General features: G+C 36.6%; 2 protein-coding genes across 2 annotated transcripts; both read right to left on the reverse strand.

The window, feature by feature from the left end:
* Window positions 1-143: 143 nt before the first annotated feature.
* Window positions 144-5,754, reverse strand: gatd3 (glutamine amidotransferase class 1 domain containing 3). Its single transcript, XM_082176570.1, has 7 exons — window positions 5,614-5,754; window positions 4,627-4,679; window positions 3,986-4,099; window positions 3,712-3,831; window positions 3,428-3,520; window positions 884-1,040; window positions 144-661 (listed from the first exon to the last, which is right to left on the reverse strand). The coding sequence occupies exons 1-7, from the start codon at window positions 5,734-5,736 to the stop codon at window positions 533-535; spliced, it is 789 nt and encodes a 262-aa protein (XP_082032696.1). The 5' UTR covers window positions 5,737-5,754; the 3' UTR covers window positions 144-532.
* A 259-nt stretch (window positions 5,755-6,013) lies between these two features.
* LOC309502681 (interferon-induced GTP-binding protein Mx) lies at window positions 6,014-12,949 on the reverse strand. Its single transcript, XM_082175148.1, has 11 exons — window positions 12,680-12,949; window positions 12,356-12,493; window positions 10,258-10,412; window positions 9,853-9,991; window positions 9,548-9,746; window positions 9,148-9,226; window positions 8,441-8,563; window positions 8,204-8,342; window positions 7,458-7,616; window positions 7,003-7,292; window positions 6,014-6,725 (listed from the first exon to the last, which is right to left on the reverse strand). Exons 1-11 carry the CDS (start codon window positions 12,891-12,893, stop codon window positions 6,492-6,494), a joined length of 1,869 nt encoding a protein of 622 aa, XP_082031274.1. The 5' UTR covers window positions 12,894-12,949; the 3' UTR covers window positions 6,014-6,491.
* Window positions 12,950-13,645: the final 696 nt, after the last annotated feature.

Consider the following 13,645-nt stretch of genomic DNA (forward strand, 5'->3'; position numbering starts at 1 on the left):
GAAATAACTTGATTTTCAGTTAGCACATTACTGCATTGCATTAAGTGCTGACTAAATGACTAGACAATGTCATTTTATATATTTTGTTAAAAAAAATTATTTACTTTATTTTCACACGGTGTCTAATATATTTAAAGAACACAGACATGTTACACTTTTATTGGTGCAATGTATTAAGTTGATACTCTGACATCTCTATTTCAGTTTTTTTTTTTAACTGATGAGCTTTCCTTTACATGGCAAGATACATTCAAAAGTTTTCAAAATTAAGAAATCATAGAGCTACATTTACTTCACATTTAATTTTTTCAAAAACAGAGAGTGCCCTCTGCTGGATATTCAACAAAATACCATTTAACACTGTTAGGCAGATACAAGTTTGATTAGTAATGTCTGTCAAGTCTTTCACAGTCTTGTTTTGCAAATCACAAAAATTACAGCAATAAATAGCCTACTCTTTTTCATTTATGCAGTCTGATACAGATCCTATATGAGTGATAATGACGAAGATACTGATATACTGGTTGAACTTTTACTTCCCGCTGAGCTTTAGGACGTCTCTCACCATAGCGCCAATCCCATCAAAAATCAAGTGCAACTTTGTTTCACACATGAATGCAGGTGTGGTCACCACCTTATTCTTCTGGTCCACATGAGCTTCGTAAGGATGGAAGGTTAAGGTTGAAATCATGACAATCATTTTTATCTCACAATTATGAATTGGTATGTAATGATAATCACTTTTTATCTTACAGTATGTCATAATTTTGACTTAATTTTGAAGAGAAGAGAAGAGAAGAGAAGAGAAGAGAAGAGAAGAGAAGAGAAGAGAAGAGAAGAGAAGAGAAGAGAGAGAGAAGAGAACTCTGTACAGGTAGGATATGGTGACTTCTTTAACAGTATGTTTGGCTCCCAGTGCAGTGATGGCTTGTGCAGTACCAGCATATGGCCACTTCCCACCTTCCTCCTCCTCATGACCCACCGTCACATCCACACCTGGAAGAACTCTCGCCGCCAGCACTGGAGATATACAGCACAACCTGGTGACCAGAAGACAAGGAGTCAGTACTTTATAAGAATTTTTAAAAAAGCATGCATATAAAGTCTGGTTTGACAAATATAATATTTTTATTTCAAAGCACATCATAACTTTTAGGCCCTGTCCCAAATGGAACCCTAAGATCTTGCAGTCTTCCTCCGAGTCCACACTTAACGCGATATAATAGCACTTGACTGTCAGGTATAAGTCTGCTGCGGAGCTTGGGTCAGTGCGGGCTTGGTAAAAGTGCGCAACGAGGGCGCATATCCGCTGCGAAGGGGCAGCTCGCAAGCACCCTTCTGAAACCTAAATTGAAAAATGGGACACCCTACAGACTTGAATAGACATGCTCGCAATGGCCACTGTAAGTCCACATAAATGTGCTATTTGGTTACCTATTAAGTTCCGTATCGATAAATAAGTTTTGCTACTGACCTATAAGGCCCTAAATGGTTCAGCTTCTGTGTATTTAACAGATCTTCTATCGCCCTACAATCCATCACGCTCTTTAAGGTCACAAAACTCTGGACTTTTGGTTGTACCTAGAATATCCATATCCAAGTCCACTAAAGGAAGGAGAGCGTTTTAACATTTGGCTCCTAAACTCTGGAATATCCTTCCTGATAATGTTTGGGGCTCAGACTCACTCTCCAAGTTTAAATCTAGATTAAAGAGACATCTTTTTAGCCAAGCATTCACATAATACATCTCATAACCATGTACACCAGTCATATCAGATCAAATGCAGATGATTACACTTAATGTAATGAACAGCAGCTACGCTAATTATTTTCTATTTGCTTCTGTTTTATCTCAGGATGCCCATCCTGAGGTAACTAGAGAGTACATCAGCTCCAGTTTGGATCCAGCCTCTTACGAAGACTTCAGATTCCCTAACATCTGTGAAGAGATGACGTCAACTCTTGGACTTCAGATGATGCAAGCTCTCAATCAACATGCACCAATGCTAAATTTCTATATATTGTAATCATTATGTTTACAACTTGTAATAATGACTTAAACTCATTGTTTCTGCCTTAAATGAATACATTGTTAGCTAACTGTGTGATTTGTACTCTGTATACTTGGACACAGTCATCTCTGATAACAGATCACACTAAATTGTATTGTAGACGCATGCATTTTTCTTTTCAGACTGCTTTGAAATGATATAATAATAATAATAATAATTCATTACATTTATATAGCGCTTTTCTCGGCACTCAAAGCGCTTTACATGGAAGGGGGGAATCTCCTCAACCACCACCAATGTGCAGCATCCACTTGGATGATGCGACGGCAGCCATATTGTGCCAGAACGCCCACCACACACCAGCTTACTGGTGGAGAGGAGACAGTGATGAAGCCAATCAGTATATGAGGATGATTAGGAGGCCATGATAGACAGAGGCCAAGGGGCAAATTTGGCCAGGATGCCGGGGTTACACCCCTACTCTTTCGAAAGACATCCTGGGATTTTTAATGACCACAGAGAGTCAGGACCTCGGTTTAACGTCTCATCCGAAGGACGGTGCTCTTTTGGCAGTATAGTGTCCCCATCACTACACTGTGGTGTTAGGACCCACACAGACCACAGGGTGAGCACCCCCTGCTGGCCTCACTGACACCTCTTCCAGCAGCAACCTGGTTTTCTCAGGAGGTCTCCCATCCAGGTACTAACCAGGCTCAGCCCTGCTTAGCTTCAGTGGGCAACCAGTCTTGGGCTACAGGGTGACATGGCTGCTGGCATGTGTTGTGAAAAGCGCTATACAAATAACTGACCTGAAATTTGTGACAGGGCCTTACTTATCATAGCACTTGAAGTTACTGACTTAAAATGCATTCATTATTTTGTTCAACTTTATTAACCTTGCCAGCCATTGTAATCTGGTTCTGTTTTTTTTTTTAACCTATAAGATTATAAATAAAAATTTAAATAGTGTTTAATTCAAAAAATTTTAGGCCTTTTTATTGTTCAGACCTCATACAGGAACATACATTTTATTTAAATAACTTTAAATGATTGCAACACCAACATTACAAGATATTTCCATAACAATAAATTTTTAACCCATAAAAGCACAGAAAGACCCCAAATCAGTGGACATTCCACCTTATTTTTAATGTAAGAGCGGACGCAGCCATTTTTAAGTTGGATGTTTCTGGCCTTTGCTGTCATCCGCTTCCAGTTTTGTTATGTTGTTATGCATTTTCGTAATTATAAACACACTGGTTTGTAGCGCAAATAGTTTTAGCGTTTACAGCACTTTGTTATTCTTGTAGTTATTTATCTATAGAGGCTAAAGAATCAGAAGTCTCACATTCATATTCTCTTACTTCTGCGTTGTAAAATAAGGTGAATATAGATAGTAATTTATAACGACTTACCCAATTGGCTTTCCTGCTTTATGGAAGTCCTTTAAAACCCGCTCCACTTCCTCATTCACTTTACAGTCCTTCCCATCAATAGCAAATGTTGACCTGATGATGGTAAAGATGCAGAAGACAATATACAGAGAGATGAGGACTACAACAGGAATGTCAGTGGAAAATTAAAAAATATCTAAAAGCAAACAATGTTTATCAAAAAGTTTTTAGCATTGGTTTTATCTTTGAAACTTTTTTTTTTTTAAAGGCAAGTCCAGTTTATCACATTTAGTCACAGCACTCACAGGTTTTTAGCTGCACCGAAACCACCAGGGAAGATGACCGCATCATGATTACTGGCACTCAGTTTTGCCAGGTCAGTGATGTTGCCCCTTGCGATACGCGCTGATTCTGATAAGACGTTCCTGTATAAAAAGAAAAGTTGAGCGAGTTAATAATATGTTAATAATTGAACTCCTACAGTAACAAAAACACAAAAGTGTACATATATGCTAAGGTACATAATGAATTGTTTTGACAGTGTAATCTTTACACAGAATTTCTGAGAGGACACTTCACCTTGACTCTGTCTCCACTGGCTGACCTTTGCCATGGTCTATCACATGCATCTGAGACACATCGGGAGCAAACATCTGAACCTCTGCACCTCCCCGACTTAGATGCACAAGGATTCTACATACACAAACATACAGCAAAAACAAGTATTCACGCAAAAGAAAAGAGTTCAAGCAATAGCTTGCATAAAACAAAATAGCATAAAGACACACATTTGGGTTACACAGAGAGAAAAAATCTGAAATTGGACATTAATTCTGACATATTTTACAGTAGTAGTGAACTCCTAAAGCAGGGGTGTCTAATCCTGTTCCTGGAGGGCCACTGTCCTGCAGAGTTAAGCTCCAACCCCAATTAAACACAACAGAACCAGCTAAATAAGGTCTTACTAGGCATATTAGAAACTTTCAGGCAGGGGTGTTGAGGTAAATTGGTGCTAAAATCTGCAGGACAGACAGTGGCCCTCCACGACCGAGTTTGGACACCCCTGTCCTAGGCCCTAAAGTCAAACTTGGCATGAAATCCATGCAACAAAGAGACCTTCTGTCCCTTATAGAAGTAGATTTTTGTGAATCCGCTGAGTAACTAAAGAAAGAAAAATAGTATAGAGACATGAAAATAAAAATAAATAGTAAGTTACTCACGCTGATGCCTCATGGATTTCAGTGCCATCATAAACACCACATCCAGACAACACCTAGTGAATAAAATATTAAAAGTTAGAACTCAGAACTCTTGTCGGCGTGTGTTTTGTGACGAGCAATAAGCAAAAACATATTAAAAGCCTTCCAGATTACTTAAAACCGATAGATCAATGTTCAACTGTCTTAAAGGGATATATAGTTCACCCAAAAAAATGTATTTTGTCATTACTTACCCTCATGTTGTTCCGCACCTGTATGGGGTTCTTTCTTCTGTTGAACACAAAAGAATATATTTTGAAGAATGTTGGTAACCAGACAGTTGACGGCACCCATTGACTTCCATAGTAGGAAAAAATACTATGGAAGTCAATGGGTGCTGTCAACTGTCTGGTTACCAACATTCTTAACAATATCTTCTTTTATGTTCAACAGAAGAAAGCAACTCATACAGGTTGGAACAACATGAGGGCAAGTAATGAAAAATGTTTTGGGTGAACTATCACTTTAATGATACTGGCGGCAGGCTGTACTCTCATGTCACCAGGGACTCAACTCGCTTTTCTCCTTTATCGATTAGTGAAGGTTAAACGAGAACTTCAGTATGAATAATACTGTAATATTGTTGCTGCGTTCATACTATCCGCTGCCCGTCGGGGTTTATTCTGAGATAATTACTCCCTGACAGTGACTATTTTCTCGTAACGTTACATTAGGTATTATAAAAGTGTCACTGATTTCTAATGTTGTATGCAAATGACCAAACTACACAGGGTGACATGAAGCGCCTCTACCAGAACTGAGAAAGAACTACTTTCAGAACACAGTAAAACCCCCACTGAAATGCAGATGTTCATGAAATCTATTAATTTCACACAATACAGCTCTAAAATGGGACACTAAAACGTGTAACGTTAGGTATTTTGACATCGAGCGCCAACAACAGTCACGTGCAACGCCAGTTTGGGTCTGCATAACTACGTTACTTACAACAGCGACTTTTGCGCTACTGCAATTTGAAGATGCATGAAACTGAGCAGCAGCCGCATATCTGAAGTGGGCAGAGCGGGACAGCGAGCGCAGAGCAAACATGGTGTGGCGCGAGGAGGACATGGAGGACCAATGGCTTCTTCGGCGTTACTGATGGATGGAAAATCCTAGAAACATATCGCCACCTACAGTTTACTGTGCCAACCCACAATCTAGGACTTAAAAATGTGCTGCATCAGAGTATTTAACAATAACATGACAACGTTATTATATAAATGAGCTTAACTTTATATGTAAAAATGATGAATATGTGTGTGTGTTTGTGTCTTAATTAGTTTAAAGACCGCCATAACAACCTTTCACCATTTTTTTTTATTTTAAAGTTATAAACTAAAGTGAATTCTTAGATACATGAAAAAATATTACAAATACAAAAGTGCAAGCTAAATCTTTTGCCAAGTGACAAGTTCTCTTTAAAGGTGTCCTTAATTTCCATTTATCAAAGAACAGCATCATAACATCTTGAGTAAATGTTTGAAGTTATTATTTCTAGATTTATGTGGTTCTTATTATTAACTTATTAATATTAAATTAGGGATCACTAAACGAACAATTAGGAAACTGGATTCACACATAACATAAAATAGAAAATATATTTCTTATATGTGTAAAGCAAACTGTGGGACAGTTTCCAAAACAAGACATGTCCCTAATGGAATTTTAGCAGGTAATTTCCACAAACACCATCTTAACTATTTGGTGGTAAACTGTACGTACATGTACAAAATAAACTCCAATGACACCCCATTGCAATTCTGAGCAAAACATCTGGGATTGGTGCAGCAAAAATATACTAATGAACAACAGACACTTAACAATTATACAGAATGCACAAACTTGGACAGGACTTTGCCTGCACTCTTGAGGCGCTCCAGTCGCTCTTTCAGTTCTTTCCTTTTACGTGCAACAGCGGAATCTTCTTGGATCAGCATTCCTGGATTGTTCCCTCCAATCATGGCAAGCATTGCATTCTGAAGCTTAGAGATGTACTGGTCCAGCATGTGATACTGGACTATCAGTGGAACTTGATTAGCCAGACGGTCAGAAGTAATCTACAAATAAATACAAAGTACATTCAAATACATTGTAAACCATAATAAGCTAAATTAATATTTATTTCAAGACTCTGCCAAGAATCTTTCTGCTATCCCAAGATGGAAGACAGAGACAACTACAAGAAAACTAACCATACGTTTTTGGAAAACAATCATTATTCTTGCAATTGCTAAGTGGCAATAGTGGCAAAAAGATTACGCACAGAGATTAAAGAAAAAAGACTCCTAAATCTTCAGGTATGTGAACAGATGCATAAATGTTTCAAATGATTACCGTAAAATAGGCAGTGAGATGTTGTGTCATCTCGCGTACATCTGCACTGATGACCTGCCTTTGCACAGGAACTGTTAGACTTTGTTTTACAGTGTCAAGCTGATTGCTGTACAGATGGTCTTGGGAGTAGACAATCCTCTCCATCTTAAATTGAGACTGTATTTTCTCCTCAGCTTTCTGAAACTGCTCATCGAGAAAATCTTCAATTGGATCTTTGGTGGCCCTTAATAGGTGAGAGAAGGCCTTGAAATGAGAGCTAACAAGGCGGTTCACACAGGAATGAACAATGTCTGTAATAAAGGACACAAGAAAACAAAACAGTCAATCAAAGGAGTTACAGTAAGACACAACATAGTATATTATATGCATACTTGATATCCGTCACCGATTTTATGCATTTGAATGTATTTTTTAGCATGCAACACTGCAAACCATCTTGAAATACTGCCATTCACCTTTGACATCTTTGAGCAGCTTTAAACCAGGTTCTTCCAGCTCCTCAATGTGTTTCTTGACAATGTTTTCGAAAGTTCTATAGTTCACAAATCCAGGAAGCTCCTTTCCTCTACGAGTCCTAACATACTCTTCTACCTCATCTCTGAGGGTTTCCTCCGCTAGAGAGAAAAGATGAAAGAAAATCATGAAGTACACACCCCTGCAGCACAAAGGGTTAAACTCAAACAGCATGTATATTGCATGCCCACAGAGATGTTTTGATGCTGCACAGAATTGGCTTAAATTAATTTATGAAGGAACTCGAGAAACAATCTCACAAGATTGATGGTTGATTGACATTAATTGTCGAGAGACAAGACACACTGATTGTCCTTGTACAGTGGCTTGGTAATGTAAAGACACAAGGAGCCTTAACTGGGTGAACTGCTTTCCTGTAATGAGATTATTGTAGAACAGAGTTCCATTCAAGAATCCAATCTTCCCTCTCATTTATGTCATGGTCAAATGTTTACTGATTTATTAAAAATTGAAATGTCCAGCACTAACCCATTATAAACTACCTGTAGTGTGCCAGATTTAAACTTTCTGTAAATTAAAGATATAAATAATACATTATTTTATCAGAGAAAGTGCAAAATAAAGAGAATAATATTAAAGCAATATAAACTGCACAAAGCAACATTACTGTCACTGATCATTTAAAATGTATGCTGCAATGTAAACAAAATATTATTTATAAACACACTCTTTATGGTTTTGTCATCCAGAACGCGTTTCCATCTTCCAAATTCCTTCCTGATTTTGGTGAAGACCCTCATGTCTGAACTTAGATCTTCTTCTGCCCTTTTTACTTCTTCAAGGGCATCACTGAACTGGCGAATTTTCTGCAGAGTGCAAATCTCATCAGGTTATGAGATTTAAAAAAGACCACATAAAAACATGTGGGGTGCAACATGTACAGTTATTCTGTTAAGATTTTTACCATAATCAGAAAATTGCTCCTCTCGTGTTCATCAGTTGGAACTCCGTCTCCCAGTGCTCTAAAATCCGCAGTCGTCTTCTCTAATTTCATCTCAAGTTGTTTCTGCAACTGTGGCAGCGTTTTCTAAAGGTAAAGAAATTACATGGAAATGGAGACATTAGAAAGCTAAAGGTAATCTAGAATTCTGTATCCTATTCTGATTTTAGTCTTCTATGCTTTAAGTCATTTACTCTTTTCTGTCAATGTCTCTGCTGTAACTCTTTGTTAGGGCTGAGTGATTAGTCAAATTTTAGTTTTGATTTATTAGCTAAATATTATACTGTTAGATAGACTTACATTTAAAACTTAAAGCATTATATTTGTCCTATTTGAATCTATTTTAATTGTATTAATGACTGTCTCATTGTCTTCAATAATTATTAGAGGACTTTTTTTTAACTTACATTAGTTTAGTATTAGTCTAGTATTAGTTTCCGCTTTGGTATCGAAATTGGTATAGAGAATTGTGACATTTCAGTGGGATTTAAACTTTTGATATCATAGCAACATAATTTCCTTGTAAAAAAAAAAAAAAGAGATTCACATAGGATTTTGGCCATATATAACCCTATCCTAACTATGATAAATAATCGTGATTTCAATATTGATAAAAATAATCGTGATTATGATTTTTGCCATAATCGAGTAGCCTTTCTCTGCATACGCACAGTAATGTGTTCAACCAATTCTTTTGTGAGTCTTTCTGCAAGAAGGGGTACTGTAGCTTTTCCTTCCTCAAGAAGAGACCTGAAGGGAAAGAATGATTTTAAAATAATGACAAGGAAGTTGAGGACTGCAGCATAACTACAGCATTTTGCATACGTTTTATGAGTGGGTTATGTGAAACATGTATAAATATATAAACAGTGTTGTTGTTGTTGTGAAACAACAGCAACAACACATACAGAAAAATATTACTAAAATATAACGTGAGATGAATATAATACATTATATATATTAGATTATATTTCACAAACATCTTGCCTGCACTGCATATAAATCACACCATTGTTTTTCTTCCACAGACATGAAATGGCTCATGCTTCAATTGTGAGAGAAAAGACTTGCCTGAAATGAGCATGTTCATCAAAAAAAAGTCTTTCTTTTTCCAGCGCTTTGACCAGATCAAGCTTCTCATTGATGTCTTGCTGGCCTCTGCACTTTACGATCATGTAGCCCTTCTTCAGTTGTATCACTTGATTATTGACTGTTCTGACCACCGTCTCCTCCATGCCTTTGTCCACTAAGTCCGGTTTAGTCAGAATACCTGCAGATATGAATATTTGTCTATACACTCTTATCAGTGTTTATTTTACAATCAAGAAAACAGGAACAATGTATTTACAATACTTATTCAGTGAAATGTTACGTACCCAGGGTCCTTTGTCCAGTTGGATCTACTTTGGATGCCATCTGCAGTGCCTCAGTGGTGGCGATGTCAATGTTTGCAGGCACCACAACCAAGCTGATGGTTTCTTGTCTTTTAATGAACTTTTCAATTACATCTTTTATCTGTTACAGAAAAACAACATTAGTAATTTTGAAGGGATAGACTTTATTCCTGAATTAAAAAAAATATATGTTTTTGGTTTGTATTTTGACACACGTTCATTATAAATGGCACAGTCCAACCTGTAATTTTATTTGAAATTCCTATAACCATAATAACCACCTGCTCCAGCATTTATGTTTAAATGTTTAAGAAATGGTGTGTAAAGGAGCTGTTATCCAAAATATTGGAATGCTGTAAACATTTCCATATACAAATAGTGTCTTACTTGTTTCTCAATGTCTTTTGGCTGGTTTCCAGTGGCAACTCTAGCAATGCCTGGCAGATCAATGAGAGTGAGATCAGGGACATCAATGGACTGGATCTCCAGAGTGATCATCTCATGACTGATCCCTTCTCCCTTTCCAGCCAATACTGTCTGAGCTATAAAACAATACCATATCACAAACATCCCACAGACGACAACACAATTAATTAACCCTTAATCACTGTTAAAAAAGGACAACACTTAAGGTGTTTGGGGTCATTTTGACCCCAAACTTTTAAAGAGCAATTGCATAAGGAAATATAATTTTTTATATGGAAAACTATATATCTTTTTTTTTATTTACTTCTAAACTATCCATTTATGCTGTGTTTTTGTGGAAATGTTGAAGTTTTTTACCTATTTACTGCACAAATACATAACTAGGCCATAAATTGGCTCATGAAAAATGATTTTTAAAAGAAAAAATCACTTAAATGATGATCATAATTAAATATAAATAGTTTCTGGACATTGCTCTATGTGTTAGGGATAGAACACTGCCATCTAAAGGTTAGTTGAAAAACTTTATTTCTTATAGGAAAGGAATTAAAGTGCAATGGCCAAAGATATCCCATAGAGGGCCATAGAGAATCATTCATTCAACAAGCTTGTTCCATGTTGCATATGTGACATGTGTGTGTTTGTGTGTGTTTGTGTGTGTGTGTGTATGAGATAGAAAGTTCGTTCCACTTTGGGTTTATGCTCTAGGACCAGACCTTGATTTAAATGTAATTTTTTTTTTGATTTATGCCAGTTTTGTTTATTTTATTTGCCAATTTCTAAAAAAATACTCTCTGTTGCAGTGACATATATGTGTGTGTTTGTGTGTGTTTGTGTGTGTGTGTGTATGAGATAGAAAGTTCGTTCCACTTTGGGTTTATGCTCTAGGACCAGACCTTGATTTAAATGTAAATTTTTTTAGATTTATGCCAGTTTTGTTTATTTTATTTGCCAATTTCTATAAAAATACTCTCTGTTGCAGTGACATACATGTGTGTGTTTGTGTGTGTTTGTGTGTGTGTGTGTATGAGATAGAAAGTTCGTTCCACTTTGGGTTTATGCTCTAGGACCAGACCTTGATTTAAATGTAAATTTTTTTTACATTTATGCCAGTTTTGTTTATTTTATTTGCCAATTTCTATAAAAATACTCTCTGTTGCAGTGACATACATGTGTGTGTTTGTGTGTGTTTGTGTGTGTGTGTGTGTATGAGATAGAAAGTTCGTTCCACTTTGGGTTTATGCTCTAGGACCAGACCTTGATTTAGATGTAATTTTTTTTAGATTTATGCCAGTTTTGTTTATTTTATTTGCCAATTTCTATAAAAATACTCTCTGTTGCAGTGACATACATGTGTGTGTTTGTGTGTGTTTGTGTGTGTTTGTGTGTGTGTGTGTATGAGATAGAAAGTTCGTTCCACTTTGGGTTTATGCTCTAGGACCAGACCTTGATTTAAATGTAATTTCTTTTAGATTTATGCCAGTTTTGTTTATTTTATTTGCCAATTTCTGTAAAAATGCTCTCTGTTGCAAACACATAACATTTGTGTGTTTGTTTATGTGTTTGTGTGTGTGTGTGTGTGTGTGTGTGTGTGTGTGTGTATGAGATAGAAAGTTCGCTCTACTTTTTATTTATGCTCTAGGACCAGACCTTGGTTTCTATGTAGAAATTTTCAGATTTATAATGGATTTACTTTTATTTTTTTGACAAATAAAATAAAAAAAAGTCATTTTTTTCATTTTCCCATTCATTTTCAATGTGGGGTCATTTTGACCCCAAACACCTTAAAAGGTAAAAATTTTTTTACACACCTTTAGAACAACCAAATCAAGCCCAGTTTTTTTGTGCATGTTTAGATAGATTATTTAGTAAAAGTTCCAGAGTTTCATGCCCCTGAGATGAAGTTAACACTTTTAAAAAATGAAGGAAAAATCCATTGGGGTCTGTGTGACCCCAAACACTGATTAAAGGTTAAACCATTTTAAAGACTCACAGGGAATTAAAGTTCTCAATAAACTGTATCTGCATACACTTAAATGTGTAGGCTAAGTATACAGACCATTTAAGACAGCATTCTCTATTTCAGCAGGGTCCTTCAGTTGCTTTATTTGATCCTTATATGACAGCAATCCATGCCAGTTGTTGTCCTTCGTAATTTTCTTCAGTTTCAGTACCAGAGGACAGCGTGTCACAATACCTGTGTTTTAAATACTAGATAGTCAGCTTCTTATTTGAATAGACTTCCTTACAATTGAAATGTTCTAATTACAAATAAGAGTAAAGTAATTCAAACACTTAAGTAATACAGTATAATACAGTAAATAAAAAAATAAATAAAAAAAAACGATAGATATAACGATAGATAGAATTGTGCTCATATTACCTGTTCCCCTAGGCAACGCCACTCCAGACAGGGCTTCCAACACAGAACTCTTTCCTGAGCTCTGGTCACCTATGACAGCAATAGCTGGCAGGTTCAGGTCCTTTTCAACACCTAATGACCTGAGAGAGTCCACTAGGTCAATGCATGGGCGGACCTTCTCTTCATAGTGCTGGCTAAGACCATTAATCTTATTTCCTCCCTTGCGTGAAGACATGTCTGCAAAGAGAAAAACAGACAGTAGTTCAGCCAGAGTTCTTATTATGTGGTCAACGTTTTATTCAAAAGTTGTTTATAGAGTAAATATGGATAAAGCACGTTGTTAGGGCGTCGTTGTTGTGCGAATAACTCCTATTTTAATTTTAATAACCTAGAGTCGAATGCAGTGTTGACACTATCAGTTTTAGAACTGTTTTCAAACACAATTCAACGTGAAAGTCTATAAAAAAATAAGCATTCAACTGTTTCCTTAAAACTTTCCATGACTTTATAGCGATCCATACCACTGAACAAAGAGAAAACAAAAACGGAGGTATACGCACTGGATTCATCAACTTAGTAAAAAAAAGTTTGAATATTTTACGTTTTTTTGTGTATTCAACAAAAAAACAACTCTTTGTCGAATGTCGAGGAAAAGTGTCTCCAATTTCGCTCGGAATGGAGTTTGTCTCATCAACAGGCGGGAAATGGGATGTTAAAAAACCCCGGGCTGGATCCCTATAGAACTCTTTTATATCTCTGTCGCTCCGGTCCACTTATTCACTGGTCCGGGCTGAATGTGTTCATGTGTATGTAAAGTGCATTATTTGAGCTGAACATTATCTACCTATATCCATTATATTATTCACACTGTACAGACTAGGCCTAGTCATTGACCGTAGTCAGGTTAGACGCCATATTGAATCTAAAGCGGATGAGAGGCTGCTTCATGTGACTCTGTGAGGAATAGACTGAAGAAGGTGATGATAC

This window comes from Leuciscus leuciscus, assembly GCF_965113295.1.
Source record: "Leuciscus leuciscus genome assembly, chromosome: 7".
NCBI lineage: Eukaryota > Metazoa > Chordata > Actinopteri > Cypriniformes > Leuciscidae > Leuciscus > Leuciscus leuciscus.